This window comes from Harpia harpyja, chromosome 13 (genome assembly GCF_026419915.1).
Source record: "Harpia harpyja isolate bHarHar1 chromosome 13, bHarHar1 primary haplotype, whole genome shotgun sequence".
NCBI lineage: Eukaryota > Metazoa > Chordata > Aves > Accipitriformes > Accipitridae > Harpia > Harpia harpyja.
Window position 1 is genome coordinate 8,509,074 of NC_068952.1, and position 13,397 is coordinate 8,522,470.

Below are 13,397 nucleotides of genomic sequence, written 5' to 3' on the forward strand. Positions count from 1 at the left end.
ACAACAGTTGTCTACCACTGCAGATACACCATTACTACAAAACTTACTGTGGACTAACCTTTTACCAAGTGTATTCCTATGCAATGCAAAGGCTTATATTGTTAATTCATGAAGGGCAGAATTATTTTAAAGACATATTTTCACGACACGTGAACTAATAGATATGATTATGCTACAGATAAAAGTTTTCAGACAACAAGAAGGTGGTCAGATTTGTGTTATCAATCACTTACAAGAAATAAGGAGTCAGTGACTGTGAAGTCAACTTGTTATTGACCAATATTCTCAAAATTCTATCATAGTTTCAAATCAAGTGAAAAAAAAAATTTTTAGCAGTGCAAGTTTTTTCATTATATTCAGTTTCCCTACAGAATATAAGTGAACATTAACAGACAAGTATTTTATAAGAGGAGATAGTTAAGACCAAAGATTTACAGTATACCATTTCAACAAATGCTTTTTCCTCCTACAGTTTGAAAAAAAAAACCAAGACAAACAAAAAAACCCAGCCTGTTCCTCTAATCTTTTCCCAGGATCCTTACGATAAACTATTACCACAACAGAGAGAAATTAATATATTTCAGGTATCCGTATTGTAAGGAGGAAGATTTTTGCAAAGTACTTTTATGTGAGGTGCAAGTGAAAACCACCTTTCTCAAATAACTACTCATCACTTTGTAATCTGTAGGCTTCAACGTAAGCATGATAATTCACCGAGTTAGCAATAAACACCATTGTAAAACTTTGCCCTGTATTCATACACTATCTAGAAGAACTTGCATTACGTGTCACTCGCTACGTTTTAACACTGAAACCTCTACGGCAATTCACGCTACCACGACACCAGCCAATCACTCTGAAGTCTGATATTGATTACGCTGAACACTTATTTAATGTGTTAACAGAAATTAGGTGGCATTAAAATATAGTCGGCAGGAGAAGAATACAGTGCCTGATGTTCTCTCGACCTCTTTTCAAACAACAGTAAAGAGAGCAAGTATCTTCTTTTTTACATGAATGTTGATACTGCTGCAGTAAGTATTTAGGTTACGGTAAGTTGCTATTGCTTCTAAGTCACTGAAATGTCTTAATATTTTAAAAAGCAAATGAGAGCGCAGGGTAGATCTACTTCATAAACAGGCTGGGGTTTTCTTTGTCAGAAATTTAAGTTACTTGTTAATCACAGAGAAAGGGACAAAAGTCCTCAGGCATTAGAATAACCTTTGCAATAGTACTTATTACCAGTATCTGAACAGTGAATTTGTAAAGAAGATATCGCATGAGGTCAGACTAAAGTATGTATCTCGCATTTATTATCTGGTCTGAGCTACTAGTGGAATTACAAATCTCTCGTTTTACTTTTGGAGCTCTTTCTCTCTTCTCTTCCACAAGTTACAGAATTTCCTAGAATCAGAACTTTTTGTCTCAAAAACTATTAAATTTTGAAAGTTGACAAAACAGTATAAGTGTTTATTTGTGCATGTATTCTATTTAAAGTCTTTTTTCTCTACTCATGCAGAAAAATTGAGCAGAATCTTACCTCCATATTCTTAATGAAAATGGTAATAATGAAAAAATGTTCTCTCTTTTCTCCCTCTCTCATATAGGGTTTTATTATTTTATAATAATTTTTAAACTCCTGATTGCAATATGATGTGGTATAGTCTACATAAAGAATCTAATCATCACTAGCGTATTAAATTTAGAACCATAGACAACAGTGTCATACAATCAAATGTTTTTTAGGTCTATGGGGAGTCACAGCAGCAAAGGGGAAAGACTCATGGAGATCTTGCATCAAACTTGCTGCTTACAAGATTACAGTCTAGCTCTTGGCTTTCAGGTCAGAAAGACAGGATTGTCAGTGTGGGAAAAATACTCTGTTAAGGCACAAGCAGTTGCATCTTGAAAGAGCACCTTTCTGCAGCCTTTCACATGGCAAATTCAGGGGAAACTTTCACTTAACAGAGGGAAACAGCTGTTTATTTTAGGGACTTTTTTTTTTTTTTTAAAGTGTTTTCACAGGTGATACAGAAACAGGATCACTCAAGATCAACCATTGGTGCTCTCAAATGTAACAGCAACTCCATGTGGACTACACTGACTTCCAGTGGAGATGCTGTTACTTTTGATAGCCACTGAAAAACTCCATAGCAGCTGCTACTGGAAACACGTTTATCCAGCATTTTAGGTAAGAAAACAGTTTTTGTTTTGAAATGCAAGTTATTTACTGGTTTTTTAATGATATTAATTATTCACAAAATCTGAATATGAAACTTAAGTGTTAGAAATACGTCAACAACCTACTGTGATTATGATTTTCAAAATGATACTGTAAATGCAACAAAATATTTAGGCTTAGCTGTTTATTTCAGTAAGAACTGGTGTCCAGGAAAATGACCTATGAATTGACAGACTGCTTTCTAAATTTGCCTGTCATTTCTATAGGCCAATATTCTGTGCACTTTTCCTACTCTCGTTACAGAAGTCTGCTATGGCTAACTTTAAATATTTAATGAGTGTTTTAAACTTTTCTTTGAAAATTTCACCTCTACTGTAAAATATGATAGAAGTAAAGAGTACTGACTACAAATAAGCATCAGAAGCTGTCAGTCAAATGAAATAAATCTACTTTTCAAGCATATTGGATATGTCTCTTTTTTTTCTCCTAAATGTCTCTCTTTTTTCACCAGATCAACTCTAACCAAACATGTCATACTGTCACTTTGTTCATTCACCTACATGGGTGACTACTAGGCCAATAGCTGCACACAAAGGTCGAGTTGTTAAACTGTTGCAGAGTTTATCACATCAGAATGCCCCGACTGCCTCATATCGTACAGCTCCAGCAATAATCTCACACAGCTCAAGCACTTACAAAAGACATGCAGGCATGCTTTTTAATACAGGTCACTGGCTTTCAAGGTAATTTTACAATAACCTGAAGGAATTCCCATGCATCCCTCCTTTCAAATGCTTTCTGTACCAGCTGGGTCAGCTCCTTTATGTTCTGAAGGAGCTGTTGCTTCATGGTGCCCTTCCCGTTTGACTACCAACTGCTAAACTGTTTTTCATTACACTCTTACTTTGTTGTTAAACTACACATTTAACAATTTTAAGCAAGTGCAAGTAACACACTCAAGCCTACTCTGCAGATAGGCTACAATAAGTATTCCTCGGAAATCGTCATTTTATGTGAACATACACTTACTTTTTAATATGGTAACAATCTTTGCAAGTAAAATGATTTTACACCCCACAGAGCCTCCATCCATTTCCTGATGTGCGTCAGCATTATTCAGGTACTACAAACGACTACGGTTATTGTGGTCTTTTCTCATAGTTATTGCCTACTGAGAGAGAGTCAAAGTACGTATCTGTGCGCCTACACACCCAGTCACGCCAGGTGAAGCTAAGGACTAACTGCTTAAAGTCCATTCCCTGCTCTCCACACCCTAAGCCTCACCTACTACTATACTTATGTGCTCAGTCCAGCCTCTGGAAAACAAGCTGGACTCTCTGCAGTATATTTATTCAACACCAGAATAAAAAAAGTTCTGCAACACTACTAAGTTCACCTCCAGCTATGCAATCTTACTACCCATAATGAATTTGCACAAACGATTGTAAGGTTAAGATGTATAAAATGGAGTTACACTGGCATATCTCAAGACAGAAAACAATTATGGAAATGAACAACGAACATGGAACTCCACAATACTATTTTTATGAAATCATGTCTTAGAGGATATTCACAATTGAAAACCTCTGTCTCCCGAAGGGGTAAAAGCAGAACTCTATCACTCCTTAAAAGACAGAAAAGGATCATATTTGGCTGAGTTTTCTTGTTTTAAAGCACAGCTTGGATTTCCTCCACTTTACATTTGAATTCCTGAAATGCAATCTGGAATTCCTGAAATGCAGTGTTTGCAATATCTGGATACTATTAACCAAAAGATGTCAGAATAAGGCTAGCATATGAAGCTTTAGACATACCAAACCACATAGCTAAAGCTCTAGACATACCAAACCATATAGCTAAAGGTCACTTACTTACATTTATTGAGGCTGGCTCTTCAAAAACACTAATTTCATTTTGAAACAAAGTGCAATTACTTATTCTGCAACCAATTTAGTTATTCAGCTTCAGATAATCTCATTGTCACTTATTCAATAGCAAAAAGCTATTTTGACAAAATACCTGTACTGTTCAATTTACAGTGCTACAATTACAGTTGCAATCTATTCTAACTACAACTTGCATTTCACTCCTTGCTTAAACATAAAGGCCAGTGATTACTGCCAGCTCACTTAATTTGAAGATGAGGAATGAAAGCAGCAATCACTATCAAGGAGACTTTTCAGGTAACTTAAATATCTAAGTAAAATGATTCCTATTACTTACATACAAGTCACCTTCAGCAATGAGGTTTTGATTGCTTTAATTTATAGCTGAATTAGTTCTGTGTATAAACAATTACAAGTAAAAGCATGTATTCATACTTAAATAGTTAGAAGTTTTATAATATTGTATAACTGCAGCACAACAGACAGTGCTCATTCTTTCATTTTTCAGTATATAAAGCTAGACAAATACCTGTTTATCAAGCATTCTCCTGTGTTCTTCTGATAAAAAACAGGAATCGGAACACCCCAACATCTTTGCCGTGATATACACCAAAAGGTCCTTCTGTCCAGCATTTCGAGCATTCTGTTCACTGCAGATGTAGGAATAACTTTCACTTTTTTCAGCACTTCCTATGAAGTAGACAGTGAATTGTTGAACATGCTTCAGCATTCAGACAAACAATGTTTATGCTACCAGTAAAAAAAAAAAAAAAAAAGTTCAGGTCTACACTCCCACTCCCAGTACTGAATAACATGTTCTTGGGCAACTGTCACATTTACTTCGCTTACTTCACTGCACGTTGCTCTTCGATAACATATTTCGAACGCTGTATATACTGTACATTTCCCCAAAGAACAACCAACGCTTTTTTGCCAGCTCTGATTGTCTAGCAGATGCACCCTTAAGCGAGTTAGAAATGGCATCAGTATCTCTATCTGAGGTTTAATAGCTCATTGTGTCTTGTGCTGTTGTTTACTTTGAAACCCCACCTTGATACATGCTGCCTGTATTAGAGAGTGTGGGCAACCACTCGCTCCCAACCCTGCTGAATAACCATCGTATTTTCCTTCATTCTACATAAAGATGAATAAACACCTCATGCCCCACTTAGAATGAAATCACTGTTACCCAAGACAGCCTAAGGTGCTGGTCTGAGTTTTCTGTGTGGATGTACATAATTTCAAAGTGCACTGCATATTAAAAAAAATATGTTTTAAAGTTATTTAAATTAGGACTGTGGCAAAATTAATAGGGGAGCAAACAAAGATGTCAGGCCATCCAAGGCCACCATAACAACAAAGGTAATTTTAACAGTGATAAAACTGTCTCTTCTGATCTAATTCCTTGAAACATTGTATTTTAAAAAATATTTTGGGGAAAATAATTCAGTAGCTCTAAGAAACTCAGATCTCCTGTAAATACAATGAACAAATATGTCAGTCAATTTATTTATCATGGATTATATCAATATTGACAAAAACCAAATAACAATCATCACTTCTACAAATAATTAACACTTTTCAACTACTGTTTGTAAACCCTAGAGAAGAACATATTCTGGAGTGAGCTATAGCAAGATAGTTTTGCTGATTCCAAATGGCATCAGCTGTCTTTAAATGTTCCATAAGAAAGCAAAATTATATACCTGTGCTGTAGCCTTCACACTTGCTGTATTTACAAACCATTGTTTGCTGGCTCGAATGATCATTGGCTTTTTAGTCCTCCAGTCATATGGGTAACTGTGCGCATATTTCTCCTCTTTTAACAAACTCCCGGCTGCTTGAAGCATCTGAATGACTGAGAGAAAAAAATTGAGGCAAGATTAAAATCCAATTTGAACATACTGCTACTGTTAACCTCAATTCATTCCTTTTCATGATCAATACGTAGTAAGAAGCGCCTGCACCTCATCCATATTCAAAACGTGTTCAGTTTATACAAACCCTCAACATATACCTGCAGGAATGTAACTGATGAAGTAACAAATGGCTACATTAAATACTCACCAGCTTCATTCCCCTCTTCAAGGACATTCTTGTTTTGAAGTTCAGGACCTGCAGCTTCAGTAAAAAACCCACCTTCATCCACAAGGCAATCCTTAAAATAAATATGTTAATCATGTCAATAAAATACCATGTGGCAATTAATTACCTTTCTGGTATTCAAAGTGAGTTAAGTACTCTGCCAAGTAACTACTTTTCTGATGAATAGCAAAGTATGTTATACTTAAGTACACTTCGGATTTAGTGAACTGCAATTTAGTAATCTACCAGGCAAGTGAATTTTACCTATCAGAAGAAATAAGCACCATTATGTTTGCAGATATACCACAACTGTCTTGCATCAAGTCACTGGTTAGTATTTCAATGACTTTTCAAATTAACAGTGAAAAACAAAAACAAACAAACCCCCAAGAAAAACCTGACCTCCAAAAAAAAGAAACCAACCAGAAACATGAGTATAATCAGGTTTTGGAACATCTCAAGAGTCACCTCTTTAAAAAGGTAAACGAGAAAAAGAATACCCTGCATCTCCATTTCCATCAAACGCAAACTGATCGTGCATAACTGAACTGTATTTATGTATGTGTTTAAAACAAGCTTTGCTGAAAAAGAATAGTAATAATGACCTACATAACTGGCGATTTACTGGTCTGCAAGATACAGCATTAAAAGCCAATTCTGAGTACTGAGAGCCAATATCTGAGAACTGTTGTCTGTGTTATCCTTTAAAAAACAAAACCAAAAACACAGAGAGAAAAGAAATTAGATTCTATTCTACCACTTCCCTGTAAACTTTAATTAGCAAAAACTTCATCCTTTTATTGTGATACACACTTTAAGGTTAGTCCTGCATCCTTGCAGGACTTACACTTATGTGAATACTTCACATAAGTATTACTTATGTGAATGCTCACACTTATGTGAATGCTTCAAAACATTTTCAGGTTCTATGCACAAATTACAACAATCACTTTAGGGGCACATGGTCAAACAGTTGCAGGAAATCAAGAGCAACAGCTGAAAAAAAATAAAGTACCGTGGGTAGCTGATGGTGGGAAGCTACGCTGTAGTCTTCCATACCATGAGCTGGGGCTGTATGAACTAATCCTGTTCCTTTTGCCATTGTCACATGATTTGCAGGTAAGAGAGGAGAGACTCTGCCAGGAATTGTGGGATGAGCACAAGAACCATCTGCCAAATCTACACCTGGGGGTGCAAAAAACCAAAAGAGAAAATAGAGAAACAATTAATGCATTCAGCTTTTAGCAGAGCGCAGAAATGGAACAATTGATCAGCAAGTGTATGCACAGGATACTGTTTGGATGTACTACTACTTTATCTCATTTGTCTGTCCCTGTCCAAATGTTTTCAAATTCTCTGCATTGTTAACCTTGCATACAGGTTTGGGGTTTTTTTCTTTCCTTTGAAGAAAAAGCTTTTCTTCTACTTTAGAAAATGGTATTCCATTAGTAGTGACATTCCACCTAGAGACACTCCATACATTCCCATTCCTTGGAGACCACTATCTCAGTGTTCCAGAAACAGATCTCAATAATGATTTAGTAGGCTAAAACCCTTGAATTTGGGATCCATTCCTAGTTCTGCCATTAAGTAGTTACATTATCATGAACAATTCATTTAAATTCTCTAAATTACATACAAATAGAGTACAGCACAAATGAAGCTAGTGACAATTTAAGGTTAAAAAAAACACTGAAGAAATCTTAGTAAAGCCTTGCTGGAACTGGCCTTCGTTGAATGCTTTCTTCCTAGAAGGAATATGTTTAGGAACTGCTGTCAGACAGGTAGGTAAACAAATACAGAAAGGCAACAAATATAACCAATTACTAAATATATGGGAAAATAAAAAGAACAGGTTCTAATATAAAATTTCTTTTCAAGAAGGTCCAACTCTACTGTTGTATGTAATCTGCAAATCATGTGATTCAAGAAGGTGGAACCTTTAAGAACACCTCCAGGTAATTTTATCATTAGGTAAAAACATGATTATTAAGCAGAGAAATGGGTAATTTTCTTCCCTCTGAAAAAGAGGGCACGGAAAGACACCAAAACAACCTGAAGAGAAGATCAAAGAAACCACCATTCTCACCTCCTTTAGATATGCCTATTTCCAGCAGTGAATCACTGATAAAGACAAATGAATAAAGCTCACAAATGACACATTAAATCGGGACTCATGACACCGCATCAGAAGTCTGTCTATTAAGAAATATCACTATGCAGTTTGTTAGGATGCAAACTGAACCACTTTAGTTTGTCTGTAAAGACAACAGTCACCTACGATACCTCAATATTCTTCATGTTTATGGCTTAGGACACCATTCAACAATGAAAAACTTGAAAAGTAACATAACATGACAACAACAGCTGATAGTGCTACCAATTCTGCCACACTAGGTAATTTCAATAGTTTTTGTACAATTTAGCAATAAGGCAGTCAGCAAGCACACTTGTAATTAGCTCTTTGTTCTCATCAGCAATGGGTGAGAAAGACAGACAAACTGCATTCAGTGTAATTAAGATTTTGATACTGAACAGACTTGCACTCTGTTTAAGTTTCACAAGTGTGAATCCAGACTTTAAAAAGTACTTTGAAATCTATGGATGAAAATTTGAGCTACAATACACCAATACTAAATCTGACAGACTATTACTCCTCTTTGTACAATTTAGTGAAGCATATTCTCAAAATATAAACAAACGTAATAATACATCAAAACTGAAGCAGTTTTCAGACACCTGCAAGCAAATTTCTAAGCAACTTATAACAATATTAAAACCTACCTTTACACGTTGACATAACCTCAAACTGCCTGTCCAAAACAGCAGCTGTAGATTCAACTCTATCTGCTGCTAGAATGAAGTGTTCACCAGTAGTTGTACATTTCACAATTGAGTATCTACAATGCAAATATATATTTGTCATACTAAATAATTACAAACACCATAAAGCTACAAATTGTTTAAATGCTCCATCTCTAAAAGCAAAATACATTTTAAGATCTACATGTCCAATTCACTCATAAATGTCAGAAGAATTTCAAGATAACGTAACATCAGGAAAAAGAAATAACTTAAAAAAATAAAAACGAAAGCAGAAATTAATATATTAATATAGAACAAAGCTTAAAATAGAACAAAACAAAACACAAAAAAAGATGCCTTAAATAAAAAGTAACGATAGTCCAGAACATTTTAACTTTGCTGATAAAAGTTGATAAGGACTGATGCAGATCACTGAACCAAGTTAAAGACACATACGCTGAATCTGGCATGTAACAAACTGCTTGATTTGCTGGCACAGTCCAAGGTTGTGTGGTCCAGACTAGCACGCTAGCAGGGGATGATCCATCTACAGATGTAAATTAGAAGTACTTTACTTAAAATTCTAACAAAAATAAAAGCTATCAATCTTAAAATCTATACAGAAGTCATACCTATCACAGAAGTCAGCTTAGGTGGTGACTTTAACAGGGGAAATTTCATATACACAGAACGACTGACATGCTGCTCATTGTACTCAAGCTCTGCTTCAGCCAAGGCTGTTCTGGGTAGATATCAAACATAAGTTAACACACTTGAACATGAAAAGCTATTGATATCCTTGCTAAAATTTTGAGGACAAAATTGTAAGTTGATTCTTACTTTGCTGAAGGGGACCAGAACACAGGTTTATAGTCCTGATAAATGAAACCCTAGAGGAAAGGGAGGGTAAAAAAAGTTAGGAGAATCGAAACTCATGACAAATCAAAACACATTTCAAGAAAAGTTCAACATACCTTATCATACATTTTATAGAAGACTCTCAGCTGGTTTGCTTCATACTTTGGATCAAACGTACGGTAGCAGTTAGCCCAATCTGCCATTACACCCCAACGAATGAAGGCAGATTTCTGCTTCTCAATTGCTCTTTCTGCAAATTCTCTAGCTAAAGGGAATAGTTCCATTAAGCACATGGTTTAGCCCACTAACATCAATCTAATACCATTTAAAATGTGCTACTGATGTTCAGCCTGAGCTGAACATATTGAAACTATGCACTAATTACTGATTTGTATTAAATAGATTATTATGGCTCAAAAAATATATATTTCAGGGAAGTAGTTACATAAAATGACTACAAAGAGTAAAAAGATTCAGGAGCAGCACTTTTTGACTAATATGGGGACATAAAGCACAAATGTCTCTAGAATATAAACTCTCTTTTTAAGGAAGAGGGAAAAAAAATAAGTATATTTAGTTATGAAGAACAATTTCTCAAAATGCATTCTCAAATAACGTAAAATAAATAAGAGTGAAAGTTAACCACCTCTGTTGATGCTAATCCAAGCTTTTCAAAGCAACATGCATCTGAAAATAAGTTAGCCCACTTCATTGCTGCAATTTCAAGCTGAAGCAGTTTAAATTGCTCATTGCAGCTGAATGTTGATGTCTTTCAATACATATGGTATTTGAAATTATTTCTTCAAAACAGTTTCCATATAGTGCAGACTACCGTTCTCTGAAAGGATCACCCCTATAGTTTTGTAGTATTTGTGAAAAACACAGTCAACAAGTACATTCCTACTTAAGATATTCAGCCAAGCTGTCCTACTGAAGCCTGATTTTTATATGCAACTTTTTAGCTCCTAATCAAATTCAGTCTTCAAAAATCAAAAGGATGTTGATCTGATAAATATCAGTTTCATGCCACTACACAGTTAAGCAAAGCAGAAATCCAAATCCTCTGCCATACTTCTGTTTTTTTAAACCCACGGTCATTACTATGCATATTCATTACAGCAACAAATTAAGCCTGTGTTCAATTATCCGATTTCATAAGATTGCATTGTACTCAATCTGCTTGGAAAACACATACAGTGATCATAGAAAATGTCACCAATAGGTAACAGAAAAGCCCCCAATGAAGTATGAAAGCTATATATAAAGCATAAAATACAAAATATGAGTAGGATGTACAAATGCTTAAGCCAACTTTTTCTATAAAGATATTGCAAACAGTAGTTTACCTCTCTGTCGAATTTCCATTGGTGAAAGATTTTCAGCTCCTTTGACTTCTGACAACGCCTTCAACTCAATTGGCAATCCATGACAATCCCATCCTGGCACATAATGTACTTTATAACCTCTCATCATGTAGAAACGATTAGTGATGTCTTTCAAAATCTGAAAAGACACAAGGGTCTGTTATCACTCTAGCTCCCCCATGTGGAATAGCTACATTATTAATTAAGATGCTCCTATTTAAAAAAAAAAAAAAAAAAAAAGAACCAAATATAAAAGGCTGCACAATAAATTTACATTTAAGACTGTGCATTTGTGATTTTTCTTGCCCATCATTTTGTATTTTGGCAGAACCTCCGAGGACCTCTTATCAAAGGAATTCACGTTCAGTTTAACTAAAAGATGCAGTTTATAAACTTACAAGACTTGAAGTGAACAAATCCTACTTGCTCTTATTTTAAAAACATTGAGCTGGATCTACAGTGTTGGCCTAGTGCACATTACTGGTTTTTGACGTAAGCAACGACCTACCAAAACTTGCTGTTTTCAGAAGTCCAAGCTTTGGCACTAGTATGGTAAGAAGCCGTGGGTCACTTTTTAGTCTTTCCCACTTTGTAGCATATATAATGCTGTCATTCTCAGGACTGAATCTAAACATAGCCAAACATACTTAGGAGTAATATTTCAAAGCTGAAATTTGTATTTTAAAAGCCATCAATATGTAGTCATTGTGGTTCCACCAAGGATACCCAGATAAAATAAAATAAATGCAATAGAACTAACTTACAAAATACTCAAAGGGCAAAAGAATAGCAAGGCACAGCTCAACTGTGCATTACAGTAACATTATTACCTATACACGTATAGAAATAGACATTCACCCACATGTGTATGTGTGATATGTTCAATACACAAGTAAACTGCGCATTTAATATTGCTTAGGAATGAATTACAGGCTGGACTTCTCTAAAAAGATGTTCTCTTTTTACTGAAACAATTCAGCCTCATAAATGAACACTCAGCATATAGGTACCATATACTGGTATATGGCATTTATGTCATGGTATGGTATCAATGTTGCCATGGCATTATATGGTATCTATGTAACCACACCACTTGCTTTTTAAAAGCCCTGTCTGCCAAAATACCGAACCCTTTAAAGCGTTATTGATTCAAATGGGAAAGGAGAACACACAGCACATTATAGGAAGTGTTTACCACTTCAAAACAGTAGAGTATGAACAGGTAAATATTTACTTTATTTAATGCATGGCCAACATGAGGGTCTCCATTGGCATAAGGTGGTCCATCATGCAGACAAAATTCCTGCTTTGCCTTCCTTTGCCTTTGCCATGAATACAGTTCCGAAAAACCACATTTCTGTAGAGACAAGAAAACACCTAAATCATCGCAGGTCTTTGCACTTCCAAGAAGTCTGGGTTTTGGCTAGATGGTAGAACATGTAATAAAAGCAAACAAGCACGGAGAGTTAACTTTCCTAACTCTGCAACAGCAGGCGTTAGTAGTCCAAAAGCATTAAGAAGCCCGAGATCGACGTAACACTAAGCCCAACGTTATTACTCTGACTCTCCGCGATCAGGAGGGTCGTTACTCTTTCTCCACACAAAACTGTAACACGCTTGAGAGCACCCAAGCTATAAATAAACAACCAAAGCTCGCCGGCCCTCCAGCTTTCCCCGACCGCGAACTTCAGCCGGCCTGACCAGGCACCCGCCAAAGCCCACACCTACGGGGAGGTAACGGGAGCAAAACCCGGGCCCGAAACAAACCTCCCCCCGCCGCCCGGGCCCGGGGCTCCGCCGCCGGGCCGGGCCTCGCCGCGACCCCAGGGGAAGCCCCGCGCCCCTCTCCGGGCGCACACACACACGCACCCCCCGGGGCGAGCCGGCCCCAGCCCCGGCCGCTACCTGCTGCGTCTCCAGCTCGGCCTCGGGCTGCAGCCGTCCCGGCAGCTGCGCGGGGAAGCGGCTGCGCGGCACCAGCACCGTGTCCCGGTACTGGGAGTCCTGCCGGCTCTCCGCCGCGGGCTGCCGGCTGTCGGCCTCCGAGGCGGCGGAGCGGGCCCAGCCCCGGGCGACCGCCGCCCGGGCCCGCAGCCCGACCCGCGCCCCGGCCCGGGCCAGCGGCGGCGCCCGCCAGGCCCCAATCATCCTCCCGGGCTCCCTGCGACGCGCGCTGGAGAAACGCTTCCGCCTGCGCTACGGAGAGCGGCGCGGCGA

The 13,397-nt window shown here is 37.4% G+C and overlaps 1 protein-coding gene across 2 annotated transcripts in view; it reads right to left on the reverse strand.

Annotated features, from left to right (window-relative positions):
- IARS2 (isoleucyl-tRNA synthetase 2, mitochondrial) overlaps nt 1-13,330 on the reverse strand; it is a 29,679-nt gene extending 16,349 nt beyond the window's left edge. For both annotated transcript variants that reach the window (XR_008237981.1, XM_052806258.1), the window contains exons 1-12: nt 13,086-13,330; nt 12,415-12,537; nt 11,163-11,319; nt 9,933-10,081; nt 9,799-9,848; nt 9,591-9,700; nt 9,415-9,505; nt 8,938-9,053; nt 7,169-7,338; nt 6,136-6,226; nt 5,775-5,926; nt 4,598-4,758 (exon numbers count right to left, since the gene is read on the reverse strand). Coding sequence is in view for 1 of the 2 variants with exons in the window: in XM_052806258.1 (XP_052662218.1) it covers nt 4,598-4,758; nt 5,775-5,926; nt 6,136-6,226; nt 7,169-7,338; nt 8,938-9,053; nt 9,415-9,505; nt 9,591-9,700; nt 9,799-9,848; nt 9,933-10,081; nt 11,163-11,319; nt 12,415-12,537; nt 13,086-13,328 (1,613 nt within the window). In the remaining variant the exon portion in view is untranslated. The remainder of the gene's footprint in view (nt 1-4,597; nt 4,759-5,774; nt 5,927-6,135; nt 6,227-7,168; nt 7,339-8,937; nt 9,054-9,414; nt 9,506-9,590; nt 9,701-9,798; nt 9,849-9,932; nt 10,082-11,162; nt 11,320-12,414; nt 12,538-13,085) is intronic.
- Nucleotides 13,331-13,397: the final 67 nt, after the last annotated feature.